Below are 15,213 nucleotides of genomic sequence, written 5' to 3' on the forward strand. Positions count from 1 at the left end.
TTTCCACAAATGCAGAACAATTTCCTGCCATGGTTAGGACTATATGCATGAACAAATTTCACAGAGCAGCTGCGTGATACTGAGGTCCTATTGAAAACTTAATCACAAAATCACATTTATTTAAACAAAACAGGTATTTTAAATTTAGTGAAAGGGAAGTGGTTAGGTTTTACTATGTAAAGTATTTAACCATTTTAAAAACTTGAGAAATGTATTTGCTTTTGTTTTGCCATATATTGTAGTTATTATTCCAGGAGTTTGTTTGTTTACCTCTGACCACTTCTTTCAATCAGGGGTGCATTTTATAACTTTCTCAAGTTTTCAAGGCTAAAATCTTCTGCAACCATCTAACCTACTGATTTGAAAGAAAATATGTGTTACTGTATCTGTATGACCTTGTCTGGCAAATCAACCCACTGCATATTAATAAAACCAGCATGTATTGTACTGTTGTTGCTAATAACAGTTATTTCTAAACCTTCTTTGAAAAAGCTTTTCTATATGTTCAATAATACTTGCATAAACTTAACTTATGCTTAGTAGCAATAACGAAAACTGGCAGAACATAGTGTTAATGTAATCATAAATGAGAACTTCCAATGTTCTGCTAAAATAAGTTGCATATTTCAAGCTAGATTTAAGATAAGATTGATTTCAATTAGTGTTCTGTATCCAACTTGTCAAAAATGTTAACTTCAAGAGCACTTACCAGTAGTACTTAAAACTACTGCACATTAATTATGAATCTGAATAGAGCAAATGACAATATAAGAAATAAGAAAAGCATAGAAAATAAGTATATATAGGCTCCACACACCTTGTATTTTACTTAGTGACCAGGGCAGCTGATCAGGTGGTGTGTCTGTGTCTACAGGTGTGCACATGAATAGACGGGAATATTGCTCTTCACTGTTACAGGCCAGCAAAGAAAATTAAATGTAAGGATGTAAAATAAAATTCAATATAATCATGAGTCTGTTGACACTATTCTTAAAATAGGTTGGTAAGCTAGAAACATGTTTCTGCCAGGAATAAAGTATAAACACACAGTAGTCTGTTTTTTGTAGGCTGTTATTTTTTTTTCCTGTGCCATTCTGTGTGTTTGCTAATTAAGGGCCAAATATCTGGCAATTTTCATGGTGTTACTTATTCATCTCTAGATGCAGTGATCCCCTGAAACTAATTCTTGAAGAAACCAAACAGGTCAAACAAAGCTTTTGAACGTACCACTCACACAGAAAAAATATTATATTTGATGAGATTTTTTTTAATGTACATTTGCTTTATTATAGTTTAAAACATAGATGATATTACACATCTATAGTTCTATCATTTTTTTCTATAAATATATATACCTTTTAAATTTCATATTTACTAGCTAACTGCAAAATGAAATGTATAAAGAGCATGTTTCATACATAAACAACTTGCACAATACCAAGAGTCAGTAAGTACGAAAAAATGCCTGCTGTAAAGAAGTGGTTAGAAATAACAAAGCCAATGGGAAAATAAACCCATGGGCTTCTAATTAATTTTATTATTTTGCTCTTTAAATGTTGCTTACAGTCTTTTAACTGATCTTGTATCACATTAGGTTTATGAATTCTCAGAAATTATTGGTAAAAAGAGTTGTTGTCAACTGTAAACACTGAAATAGCCTTGAGGGTACATTGTTATCACTTGGTATTCTCCAAGATGATGAATCAAATATTTATATATTACATTGGTTTTATACCTGATTATCTACAGCACAGTTTTCTTGGCTTCTAATGAGAAACTTCTAATGAGAAGCCAAAACTTTCATATTTAGTAAGTAAAATAGGTGGTAAGTATACTATCCTATCATTACAGAGGGCAGCTGAAACACCCACTGATCCTTTCATGCCTAAGGATGTGCTTCCAAAGTCACATGCCCTCCAAGCTGCCATGGCACTCACATGATTGTACATGGTTGCAGCCCAAAACCGCAGTCCAGCCAACTCTGAAAGCATTAGGCCATTCTTTGAGAATACAGGAGCACAGCAAGTAAAACAATAAGCATTGTTTTTTATTTTCTTGATGATGACTGTCATTTGGAGTCATGGATTCATTTTTTCTTTCTCTCTTTATGCAGCTGTTCCACGCACAAGTGATACGCAGTGTAGCTCAATTCCAGAGCCTAGGTATGGAAGGAGAATTGGCTCTGAGTTTTCAGCAGGCTCTGTTGTTCGATTTGAGTGTAGTCCTGGTTATCTGCTACAAGGCTCGAAAGCTATCCGATGTCAGTCTGTACCTAATGCCTTAGCTCAGTGGAATGACACAGTACCAAGCTGTGTAGGTAAGCAAATACATTTAAGTCGTCTGTTCTGTCAAACGTGTCTCTGAATCAGAATTCAAGAACTGTTTCAGAAAATAATATTTAACACATATATTCACTTTCGTTCCATTAATATCAGTCATGCACAATTTAAAAAAGCAGTTTTCCATATCAAAAGGTAATTGAGTACCAGCTGGCTGGTAGGCAGTATAGTGTTTTATATAATGAGTTAGGTTATATAAACAAGTGTGATGCACATTTTCTTGAACATTCACTATCACAGAATCACAGAATGGTAGGGGTTGGAAGGGCCCTCTAGAGATCATCTTGTCCAACCGCCCTGCTTGAGCAGGGACACCCAGAGCAGGGGGCAGAGGACCATGTCCAGGCAGGTTTTGAATGTCTCCAGGGAAGGAGACTCCACAACCTCCCTGGGCAGTCTGTTCCACTGCTCTGGCACCCTCACTGGAAAGAATAAGTTTTTTCTCATATTGAGGTGGAACTTCCTGTGTTCCAACTTGTGCTCATTGACCCTTGGCCTGTCATTGGGTACCACTGAAAAGGGTCTAGTCCCATCATCCTGACACCCACCCTTTACATATTTATAGGTATTGATGAAATACCCCCTCATTCTTCTCTTCTCCAGGCTAAACAAACCCAGGTGTCTCAGCCTTTCCTCATAAGGGAGATGCTCCAGTCCCATGATCATCTTGGTAGCTCTCCGCTGGAGTTGCTTGAGCAGTTACCTCTCCTTCTTAAACTGGGGGACCAAGAACTGGACACAGTACTCCAAATGCAGTCTCACCAGGGTGGAGTAGAGGGGGAGGATAACCTCCTTCGACGTGCTGGCCACACTCCTTTTAGTGCATCCCAGGATACTATTGGCCTCCTTCACCACAAGGGCACATTGTTGGCTCATGGTCAGCTTGCTGTCTAGCAGCACTCCCAGGTCCTTCTCAACAGAGCTGCTTTCCAGTAGTTCAGCCCCCAGCCTGTACTGGTGCATGGGGTTGTTCCTCCTCAGGTGCAGGACCTTGCACTTGCTCATGTTGAACTTCATCATACTCCCCTTTGCCCAGCTCTCCAGCCTGTTCAGGTCTCACTGGATGGCAGCACAGCCTTCTGGTGCATCAGCCACTCCTCCCAGCTTGGTATCATCAGCGAACTTGCTGAGGGGGCACTCTACCCCTTCATCCAGGTCATTGATGAATATGTTGAACAGAACTGGACCCAGCACAGACCCCTGGGGAACAGCACTAGTGACAGGCCTCCATCCAGACTCTGCTCCATTGATCACAACCCTCTGAGCTTTATTGTTCAGCCAGTTCTCTATCCACCTCACTGTCCTCTCATCTAATGCACACCTCCTAAGCTGGTCTGGGAGGATGTTATGGGGGAAGTGTCAAATGTCTTACTGAAGTCGAGATAAACAATACCCACTACTGTCCCTTCATCGACCCAGCCAGTCACACCATCATGACTCATACACAGCTTGCAATACAGGACAGATTTTAATTCTCTGAAGTGTCTTTACCTGTTTTATTACACAGCACTTTTTATATATTTCTATCACACATAGGTTGATTATTTTTTTTCAAGCAGAAGCATAATGTATATTGAATAATGACAGCATTGTTAAGTATAGCTAATTTTCTTCAGTCTGTCAACAGACGAGCAGTGGGATAATGTTTAGCACTTCAAATTTTTGTTCTAAATGTTCAAAGGTTTTCTCCTCCCTCTCCTTGGATTTATATCCAAAAGTCATTGCTATTCATAGGAATTTACACTGTAGTTAATTAGAATGTTCTAAAAATAAACGTAGGTGTCCTATTTTCTGTATATTCTGTGCTTTTTTTTGCTTAGTTTAGTTCTGTTTTCTTGAACCTCAATGAAGCCACTGCGTATAACAATATTTAATGTACCACACTGCTTTACCAGCTAGATCCAATACTGCAACTATCTTAGGCTGTGTTCACATGATTCTTGTCAATCATGATTGTGTTTAGTGTTATATCTTTACAGTTTGTTGTTTCTTTCAGGCAAGACATGATTAGACTGTGCTGCTAGACTGTTTTAGGCTGCACACACTCAAAATGAAGTTAACTTCTGAATTGTTTATTCATGCAGGGTGTATCTTAAGGTTGATGTTGTTCATATATTTTTGATAACTGCTTCCTAAGTTCAGTTCATTGTGTCACATCTATGTGTTTATGCTAGAAAAGAGAATTATTATAATTAGCTTAGTTAAATTATTATTACTTTTCTGTTCTCTGAAGTGGTTTAGGTTTTGTAATAATTCATTATAATACTTCCTTTCAGTGCCATGCAGTGGGAATTTTACAGAGCGGAGAGGTACTATTCTTTCACCAGGTTACCCTGAACCATATGGTAACAGCTTGAATTGTGTGTGGAAAATCATAGTGACTGAGGGATCAGGTATTCAGGCAAGTCTATATTCTGTCAAACATGGAATATTAAGTACTTTGTTGTTCAGTTAAAAAAAGTAATTATTTCTCTAGAAGTGTCAGAAAATAGCAATCAGTAAGATAATTTTTGGGGGTACTTGAAATATTTGTGCTTTGTTTTTCTCAGTATTGTTCTTTGGTTAGCTTTATTCCATGTTATTTTATTTTTACATCGGGTATGAATGAGAAATGGTTAACAAGCAGCCTTCTCTTTTAACTGTGTGGAATATTGAAAGCAGGTCCTGATCCTTCAATCTGTTATGCAAATACCAACCCTTTCTATCTGCTAAGATATCGCTGAGGCACTTGAGAGGTCTGCAACTGTCTTGATTATCTGCTCGTTTACACTTTGAGTAATTATTTAATTATTATTACATAATTATGCAACATATGTACAAAATCCTTCTTACTTACCAGGAGTCATAATTCTATAAGTAAAGAAGCTTTAAAAGTGAACGTTAATATTTTATTTGCATTTTTTCACTCAGGTGTTTTTGTTTGGATCTGTGTATGTATATTTTCTTTGGGGCATGTTGTCCTTTTATTTTGTTGTTTCTAGAACATTTAAAAATACATATGGTTATTTGGTTTTAAAAGTGCTGTGGTGGTGTTTTACAGATCCAGGTCATCAGCTTTGCAACTGAACATAATTGGGACTCTCTTGAAATATATGATGGTGGAGATATGACAGCACCACGACTTGGGAGCTTTTCAGGTGAGGATATACGGTGATTTAAACATACAGCTCTATATATAGATGTCTGAGAGAACATGTCTTTGCTCACACATATACACAAGGAGTATATTTGTATTGCATCTTTTATTATATCTTTATGAAACACTCATTTTGGGGAGGAGATTTCAGGTGCTGTAAATGTGTCAGTATTCAAAATCAAAGATTTTCAGATGAAAATATGATACTAAAATGTTTAATTTTTATTAGTGTAATTTAGGTGCTAATGTTTTCAAAAATATTTCTGTTGTTTATCTTACCTACCTCTCCCATAGAAAGGATATAGTGATATAAATTGGTACTGACATTGAAGAAGCTTCCTTTGATAGCTTTGACTTAGTTTATCCTTGTTATCCTCCCTTTCTCAGGAAAAAGGTGAAGCATTCAGTATTCATCCAAACTCAGCAGAACTAAGAGAACAAACCAAATTACTACAATTGGGACACAACAAACCATGTAATTTATTGCTTCAAGTGCGCATCAAGCATATATAGTTTTACTCCTTTTTTATAGGACAAATTTTATAGAAAGAGCATGTTCTGTAAAACAAAACAAGAGAAAGAGATATCTCATATAAGTTTAAGTAAAGAATAATATCCCAGATTCATGAACCCTATCACAAGTCTGACCTGATTCTGGTGTCGCTAAAGCCTTTTGTGGAATTTTGACTCCGGTGACTTCACAAAATTTTAAAGTGTAGGTGTATATTGGATTGTGTAAGGAATTGAACGATCAACTGAAAAAAATTAACCCCTTATTATTTATTTGGATATTGAATTAAATTGAAATTGCACCTCAAAATTATGTATTAAAATTTGTCGTGGATTAACCCTCACAGGCAGCTCAGCCCCACCCAGCTGCTTGCTCACTCCCACACAGTGGGATGGGGGGGAGAATTGGAAGGGTAAAAGAGAAAACTCATGGGTTGAGATAGAAAAGGCAAAGCAAAAGCTACATCTGCAAGCAAAGCAAAACAAGGAATTAATTAAGTGCTTCCCATCGTCAGGAAGGTGTTCAGCTACCTCCAAGACAGCAGGACTCCATCACACGTAACAGTTGCTTGGGAAGACAAATGCCATCACTCCAAACATCCGCCCCTTCCTCTTTTGTCTCGCAGGTTTTATTGCTGAGCATGATGTCATATGGTATGGGATATCCCTGGGGTCAGTCAGGGTCACTCGGGGTCAGCTGTGTCCTCTCCCAACTTTTTCTGCAGCCCCAGCCTGCTCGCTGGTGGGGTGGGGTGAGAGGCAGGAGAGGCCATGACTCTGTGCAAGCACTGCTCAGCAATAACAAAAACATCCCTGTATTATCAACACTGTTTTGGTCACAAATCCAAAACACAGCACCACGCCAGCTACTACAAAGAAATGTAACTCTATCTCAGCCAGACCCAGTACAAAAGGCTATAACATTTAATATTAAAGGCTAGTAACTATGCTGTATAGTAAACTGGCAATAAGGAAGAAAGAAATTATGAAATGTAGTCATCTTCTGAAAAGTGAAATATATAGCAAGTATATTGGATCTGTTGAATAAAGAACTGATGAAATGATCCATTTATCCATATTCCATGTAACAAGACCCAAGACTCAAAACTTTCTTATTCTATACTAAAAGTGTGTCATCTTGCTTTAGCTTGAAAGCCTTCCTAATTTCCAGAGAAACTGGAAAAGACAGTTTCCTATATTGGAAAAATTTCATTGGAGATAGAGTAGCACAGCTTTATTGTAGATTTAACATTTGTATAATGAATGTCAGACTTAAAAATGAAGAAATTTTTTTGTGTATGGAAAAGGCCTAAGGAAGAATATTTAAACATAACATTAAATCTGCTGTTCTCAAAACTGAATCCGTAATGTGGCATTGAAACTCAATTCCAGGCATAATTTCATAAAGTAGTAAAATTCAGAGTTTCTCTCTTGCTATATCTTGTACAATACTATTGTCTTCTGATTCACTCTCTGTGAATTCATCTGTCTTCTAAATAAGTATTCGAGATGCACAGGTGTACAGCTAAGTACTAAGAACTTACTAAATTGTGCTGCTAAACTATGTCACAGTGTTGATTTGGAAAGGTGAATTCACTGGAGTCTGTTTCTTAAGACTTCACAAAGATAGATAACTATACCATTTTCTTGTGTCAGGGCACAGCATGGGCCAGCTGCTGCCTGGGGTTGGGATGCCAGGGGTGACAGGAGCTCTCTGGGGCAGCAAGCTGTTGCCTGTCCCACTGCCCCAGCCAGGAGCAGGACAGCTGGGGGCACTGGGGCAGACCCAGCCCCAGGCATTAGGCATCTTTCTGGAGACCAGAACAGGCTGAGGCTCGTCTGGGATGTGGACCCGTGGGTGGGCCCAGCTCAGTGGGTGCTTCATATACCCAGTCCCAGAAGAAGCAGATGTTGGCAAGTGATCAATAAAATTTCAGTTAGATCACAGAATTCATAGAACAGCCCAGGTTGGAAAGGACCTCAAAAGATCATCTAGTCTAACCTTTTGTGGGAAAGGGAGTCTATATGAGATCATCTGACCCTCCATCCAATCACATCTTGAAAACCTCCAGTGATTGGGACTCAACCATGTCCCTGGGGAGGTTGTTCCAGTGACTGATTGTTCTCACTGTAAAAAATTTCTAATGTCAAGAAGAAACGTCTCGTGGTGCAACTTGTACCTTGTCTTCTTTTTGTGGTCCCTGTGAAGAGAAAGACTCCATCCTTTTTATAGCTGCCCTTTAAGGACTGGAATTCTGTGATAAGGTCGCTCTCTGAGCCTTCTCTTCCCCAGGGAGGAAAGACCTAACTCCTTCAGCCTTTCCTAATAGGGCAGGTTCTCCAGCCCTTTGATCATCTTCATGGCCCTCCTTTGGACCCTCTCCAGTCTGTCCGTGTCTTTCTTGAACTGTGGGGACCAGAACTGGACATGGTACTCCAAGTGCAGCCTGACAAGCGCTGAGTAGAGTGGGATGATGACATGTCTACCTCTGTTACTAATGCCCCTCTGGGTGCAGTCCAGGATCTGATTTGTCTTCATTGCTGCAGCAGTTCACTGCTGACACATGTTCAGCTTGTTGTGCACTAGGACCCCAGGTCCCTTTCAGCAAGGCTGCTCCCCAGGCACGAAGATCTTAGCCTGTATGGGGCTCTTTGGTTATTCTGATCCAGGTGCAGGACTTTTCACTGGTCTTTGTTAAACTTCACACTGTTCTTGCTCGTCCACTCTTTCAGGCTGTCCAGATGTCTCTGTAAGATGGCTGACATGTCAATCTCACCACCCAGTTTAGTGTCATTAGCATTTTGGTGAGGGTGCTTTCAACTCCATCAACCAGATCATTTATGAAGGTGTTGAAACAGTGTGGGGACCAGTATTAATCCCTGGGGGAGCTCACTTGTGACACACTGCCAGCCTGAACTATGCCATTGAATGTGATAATGATGAGAATTAAAAATTCTAGCCTCATTTATTTCTCACAGTACAATAGGATATAATTTCCCATCTTATTGAATATCACCCTCTAAGGAAGTAAAAGCCTGGTGTTAAATGTTAGCAGATCCTACAAAGGAACAGAACTGCCAGAAAAGCAATTTTGTTCAATGAAGAGTATATCCATTCTGAGTCAACATCCTCATGCATACGGAACAGGCACCTTAAACATCCTTAAATGTATTTCAAATTTCATATGGATACTATAAAAAGTCCTCCCCCCAGGAAGATGTTTCACTATTTTCTGTATTCTATGGTAAGTATTGTGTGATGTGAATGCTCTGTATTCTCTGTGAATTTCCATATTTGGAGCTTCTATGTCAGACAGTAAAACCTTCTTTGAAGGTCAACTTGTCATCTTTTACCTGCTCACCATTTGTATCAAGATTTTGCTCAATACAGTTAGATTTTAAAAGTATTTACCATTTCCTGGTTTAGACTGTAGTCTTATGAAGATAATTCTTTCCAGCATTTCTTTATAAACCCGAGTTTCAAGGTCATACCTAGACTGCTCACAGTTACTGTAGAAACAGCAAATGCCACACAGGAAATGAAAATATTTCTTATACAACCACCATTGAAGTTCATTAGCTACTTGATACTGTCTGTCTTTGAGGATAATGATAGAAAACTATGTCATTTTTAGCCTCAGCAGATGTTCCAGCTTTAGACTATAGAATGAGTTACATGATAGTCCTGTGGTAACAAAAAAATATGTGTCAGACTTAGCAACCCTAGTGGCAAATAATGTGTCCAAGGTCAGTGATAAGCTTATTGTGTAACGCACACTGAAGTCAGAGGCACACCATTTTATTATAGTTATTTTAATGAGATAAAGCTAGTATGTCTTTTTTTTTTTTTAATGTGTTGCATCTCCTTCTTCATTTCCTGTCATACCCTTAGGATTAGGATAAGTGGTTGAAATATTATTGTGGGAAGAAGGTGTGGAGTGGACACAGAGGAAAATCTGGACTGCTTTGTTCTGTACTGCAGGGTTTTTATACATGTGGAAAAAAGTCAAATGGCAGCTGAGCTTGCTCTCATAATCAAATCGTGATTTTTTTTTGTTTGCACCTCTTTTTTTTCTATCCAAGTTAGTAAAGTTTAATCTGAACATGATGGGATCTTGTTTGATTGTACTTACATAGCCTCTTAGTGTCTTGACTTGCACTCAAAATTTTCTTGCAGCTTCAGGAGAAAACAAGGCAGAATGTTTGAAATTTCCATGCATATAATGAGAAGAAAATGAGCCTGTCTGATTCAGTCTTAGTTACGTCTTTTCAATATAAACTCTGATATATCAGCGTGCAACAGTTTATTCCACAACTTTTATTTTTCCAGGTACAACTGTTCCAGCATTGTTGAATAGCACCTCCAATCAACTTTACCTGCATTTTCACTCTGACATTAGTGTGGCAGCAGCTGGTTTTCACCTGGAATACAAAAGTAAGATTGCTTGTTTTATAGAAATTTCTCAGGAAAAACATGCATATGGAAAGGAAAATCTATATTCTATATTCTCTATATATCTATATTTTTCTTTTGGTTTTTGGTTTTGTTTTGTTTTTTTCTTCCCTGACTACCAAAGTCTACTCGGCATGAACCTAATATAAGTGATATCTATTAAACTGAAATTCTAAATAAAGCAACATTTGAAATTGCTGAAAACCTGCTTTCACAAATCAGCAGCATATAACAAATCAACCTGGCAATTCAAAACAGCATTTTAAAAATGCAGACTTTAATTAAGCTGTGGGGTTTTATTCAACTTATTTCAGCTTAGTTCTGAAATTTAGGTAACAAAAAAATAAAGAGTTAGTTTCCCTGTTTGGAAATAGATAAAGCCAGAACAGATAATTCTTTTTTTTTTCCCCTATTTATACATGTATATATTTATTCCTTGCTGTTCTTTTATTTCTTTCAAATTCTTTTCCCTCAACTAATTGCTGTAATTTCAAAAAAACCCCATTATAATCCCAGAGCTACAAGAAAACATTACAGTTATCTTGGTAAATCACCAGTGGTATGAGCAGAATAACCTAAGAAGGTTAATGGCAAATTCTGCAATATATCAAATGATTACCTCACATAAACATATATAATTCAAACATCCATGTTTGTATTATCAACTCTCTCAACAATTTTAAATACTATAGAATATAGTAAATTCAGCACATGTGTTCGCATAGTATTGCTTTTAACTGGAAATAGTTACTGCTAAGAATATTCTAGTCTTTAAAAAATAATATGATGACAAGTTAACAGTCTCATGAATGCTTTGATGAAAGTCACAGAGTAACTCCTTTTTAATTTTTGAATGTGAATGTGCTCTATTTTCTTACAGAGGGCATTCAAGAATTTTTTTTGAAAATGGAATTGTTTTGTGCTACGTGCATTCCAATATTAATAACTAAAAATGTTAATATTGTTCTTCACCTTTTTAAGAAGTACACATAAGTAAATAAACACATAAATGATCTTCAGTAAGCTCTATTTAGGATTGAAATAAAAAATGGTATAAAATATAAATATGTACAGAATTTTGAAAGACAAGATTTTCGTCTCATAAAGAATATTTTAAAGTAAACACAATCCATAAGATAGTCTTATGTTTTAATTTAGTTTCCTGTTTGTTTCAAGCAATTATATGCAAGCATATTGTAGAGGTTTTTTTAATATAATAATCCTAATTGTGATGTAGAATGAGAATATGACTTACTTCTGCAGGAATTTTTTTAGAATCTACTATTTCGACAAAGTTCTCTTTTTTTGCCTGGGGAACCCTTCTCCCCAATTGGTCAGCCTGTTTTCCTCCCAAAGCCTTTCCCCTTAACCTGCAGTGATAATATAATTTTATATGAAGTCTAAAGAGGTACAAATTTATTCTAGGTAGTTGCTGTACAATGAACATTTTGAAGTTCAATTATTATCTTTTACTGTATTGGCTTCATTATCCCTGTCAGTCCTGAAAGAAATGTATTCTCTTAACAAGTAAAAAGTATTTGAGAGCATGCAAGGTCTCTTGGATTTATGGTTTTGTTTGTCTCCTAATTGCCAGTCTCACAACTGTGCTCTGGTAAAGCATCTATTGACTTCAGCAGTTCCAATATTTCAATGCCAGGTTTTTTCAGAAGTGCAGCTCAGTACAGGTCAAGGTAGCAATATTCAGCATTCAGAGCTTAGTTAACTATTCTGTTGACATTCTGACAGGAAAGAATAATTTCCTTTCTCATGTGGCTATACAGTCTCTGCAGGTCTAGCAGGAGTACAGTACATCTGTGTGTGTCTCTGAATACATAAACTGAGCAAATCCCCACAGCAAGAATTTACTGTTTTATATTGAGCAGTCACCTTTTTAGATTAAGAAAGAAGCACAGAAGGAAATACTTTTCCGTTTAACAAGATGCAGATATTGCTAGTGTTTGATTATGAATTCTCACCTATTGTTTGAAGCAGCACTGGAAAAATATATACTTTTGGTTCAGAAGTCAATCTAAAATTTGGAATAAAAATGTCCTTTTATTGAGGAGTTGTCTTACAGAAGCAAACACAAAAAAGTGTGATGTCTGGGAAAAAACATTCAACATGAAATGCTATGTTAGAACGTCAGGTACTTTTGATAAAAACAAAGGAAAAGGAAGGCTAGATTCATAGTCTTTCTAAATAAAGTGCTTTGCAGCTGTAACATTCAGCTATAGTATAACAGGCCTAAGTTTGATTCTTTCCTCTTGCAGAAATTTGAATGTCTGTGTAGTCACGGTGGAGGTCCTCAATACCTACTTTTATGTCTGTTCTACTTAATAAGACTAGCTAAGCAGCTGTATCAGGATTTGTATCAGCATTCTAATTACCAGGAAAAATGGTCAGTCATTGAAGTTCAGCTTATAATTAAACATTTTGTAAAAAGTAGTAGAGTACTAGATCAGTAGTAGAGTACTAAGATCAGATGTATAAAGAAAACATCACTGTTGTGAGGCCAGGGAGCTATGTTTAATCTATTAATTTAACAGACAGAGCTGGACTCTGTATGTAGAATGAAGGCAGTTGGTCATGATACTTAAGTGGGTACACGGTTTTCAGTTCTTGTTCAAATATATGTTTTTAAAGTTTGTAATGGAATTGTAGAAGACAGCTTAGTAGTTTGTCTCCTTTGCTGAAATACCCTGCGATATTTCTCTGAGTAGCAGCAATTGTGTTCAAATCATCGCAGGTAACAAAGACCTTCTTTCTTACTTTTTGTAAGTTGTCAGTAGCTGCTTTGGGGGAATCCACTCTGTTGTCTTCTTTCAGTTTGTCTTTATTGAGGACAGAGGAAGAACAATGGATTCTGGACTCAGCAGTAAGAAAAGCCTTCTCCATTCATCAGTTCTGCTTTTTATTGCAGTGCTTTTCCTTTATTTTATGTAGTCACAACAAAAGGATATTCAGTAAAGTATGGGAAAAAAGTGGATTTCAAAGATGAATGACAGATTTCCAGAAAGATTTATATAACATCCCTTTCATTTTCTGATCAGAAAACTAGCTGAGGGGACACACTAAACTCGAGAGAAGAAGAGAGAGCACAAACTTGCTGGGAAATACTGTTGATAAGTAAGAGTTACTATCAGTAGGGATTCATTTAAAAAAATAACAGAATTATGCCAGTTTATATGAGCTGAAAATCTGTCCCTTAGTTTTGTAAAAGAAAAGAAAAAGAAATAATAGTAAATGACAATAATATAGTCATGCAAGCAAGCTAGAATTAGTACGTATTTATGTATTGTAAAAATCTCCAGCATAGCACTTCAGCAATGTTGATGCAGAAAGTTAGTTATTTAATAACATTTTAACTATGGATAGACAGAAAGTTCACAGAGAAGGAAGACTCCAAAAAATAAATTTTAGCTAGTCCTCAGAGTTCTAAACTTTGTGGGCACAGGTTTTATTTCATTTTCAAGCAGGTCATTTTGTTCTTCTTTAAAGTATTTTTCTATAGAAAATTGATGCATTTTCTGTGACCTTGGTTAAAATTTATTAATGGTTTTATTGGAAGTATTTAATATATAGCTATGGTTCTTTTAGTATTTGAGTAATGCTTTTATGAATCCAATTGTAATTCTATATAGTTCCTACCCTTTCAAGGTAGGGGAATGGATTTGTTTATCAAGTTGCTTTCCTGAGTAATCAATTGCTGTCAGTCAGAACTAACAATAAAAACTCACAGTAGTTCTGATTTTTCATTGTATTTCAGGGAAATCCACAGAGATCATGACTTAATTTTATTTTCCAGAACAATAAACCAAAATACCAAACTTCATAGCTACCTACACCCCTCATGGTTTACTGTCTTAGAGTTCTCTTCTCCTTCTACATGTACATAGTTCCCAGTTAGCATTAATTGTAATTATATGTATGCATCAGAGGACACTAGATCCTTTAATACGGTTTCAGATATAAATATTTTGGAAAGGGAAAAAGCTATTTGTCTTTAAGATTGAGAAAGCTGTAATGATTTTCGTAAGGTGAAAATATTGCAAATCCTCTTTTCACAGTTCACTTTGTATTGAATTTTTTTTTTTTTTGCCTTATTTTAATCTGGGAACCAGGCTTAGTGATTAATCCTAAAACATTTCAAGAAAATTATTTAAATAAGTGAGCTTTGTTTTGAATCTTTTAAGGATGAATAGAAAATGTTACACAAACAGGAAGTACGATTAAAGTTGTTGTGTATTGATTGTTCCTTGATTAACAAGAATTATGAATTACCAGAGCTAAAACCACTAAAATGTTTCCTGTGCAAATGCCCAGTAGGTAAGAGACTGTTAGTCCTGGAACAGTGAAGGGATGGCCTTACACTTTTATAGAATTCCTTCTTTAGTGAGAAGACCTTTAGGAATTACAGTGAAGACAATCAGCTTTCAAACTCTAGATATTACCAGAAAAATGCCAATTCACAATAAGCTGCTGATCACATCAAGTTCAAAAAACTTTAGATCTTGAATCATCTGGGGTATGAGAGACAAAGTGGTCCTAATACTGTTTCATCTAGTCTTATCTCTGCATGCATTTCAAATTAGAGTAGTAGGTAAAACTGATCTAAACTAGCCATTCTGGAATCCTGCAAACCTCTGATGTCATTATATGAAAAAAGTCTTCATAACGACATTAGGAAATGAGGATCACTTAGGAACACTCCCTTCATCCCAGAAGAAATTCCAAGGAGCAAGAAGCAACAGAAGAGAGTATCCTTAAATCACTAC

The 15,213-nt window shown here is 36.7% G+C and overlaps 1 protein-coding gene across 1 annotated transcript in view; it reads left to right on the forward strand.

Annotated features, from left to right (window-relative positions):
- The window catches only part of CSMD1 (CUB and Sushi multiple domains 1), a 1,235,979-nt gene that overhangs the window by 1,044,950 nt on the left and 175,816 nt on the right, over positions 1-15,213 (forward strand). Inside the window, exons 34-37 of the mRNA XM_064447944.1 lie at positions 2,114-2,317; positions 4,616-4,740; positions 5,380-5,476; positions 10,316-10,420. Of these exons, the coding sequence (XP_064304014.1) occupies positions 2,114-2,317; positions 4,616-4,740; positions 5,380-5,476; positions 10,316-10,420 (531 nt within the window). The remainder of the gene's footprint in view (positions 1-2,113; positions 2,318-4,615; positions 4,741-5,379; positions 5,477-10,315; positions 10,421-15,213) is intronic.

The sequence above is a fragment of the Phalacrocorax carbo genome, chromosome 3 (genome assembly GCF_963921805.1).
Source record: "Phalacrocorax carbo chromosome 3, bPhaCar2.1, whole genome shotgun sequence".
Classification (NCBI taxonomy): Eukaryota; Metazoa; Chordata; class Aves; order Suliformes; family Phalacrocoracidae; genus Phalacrocorax; species Phalacrocorax carbo.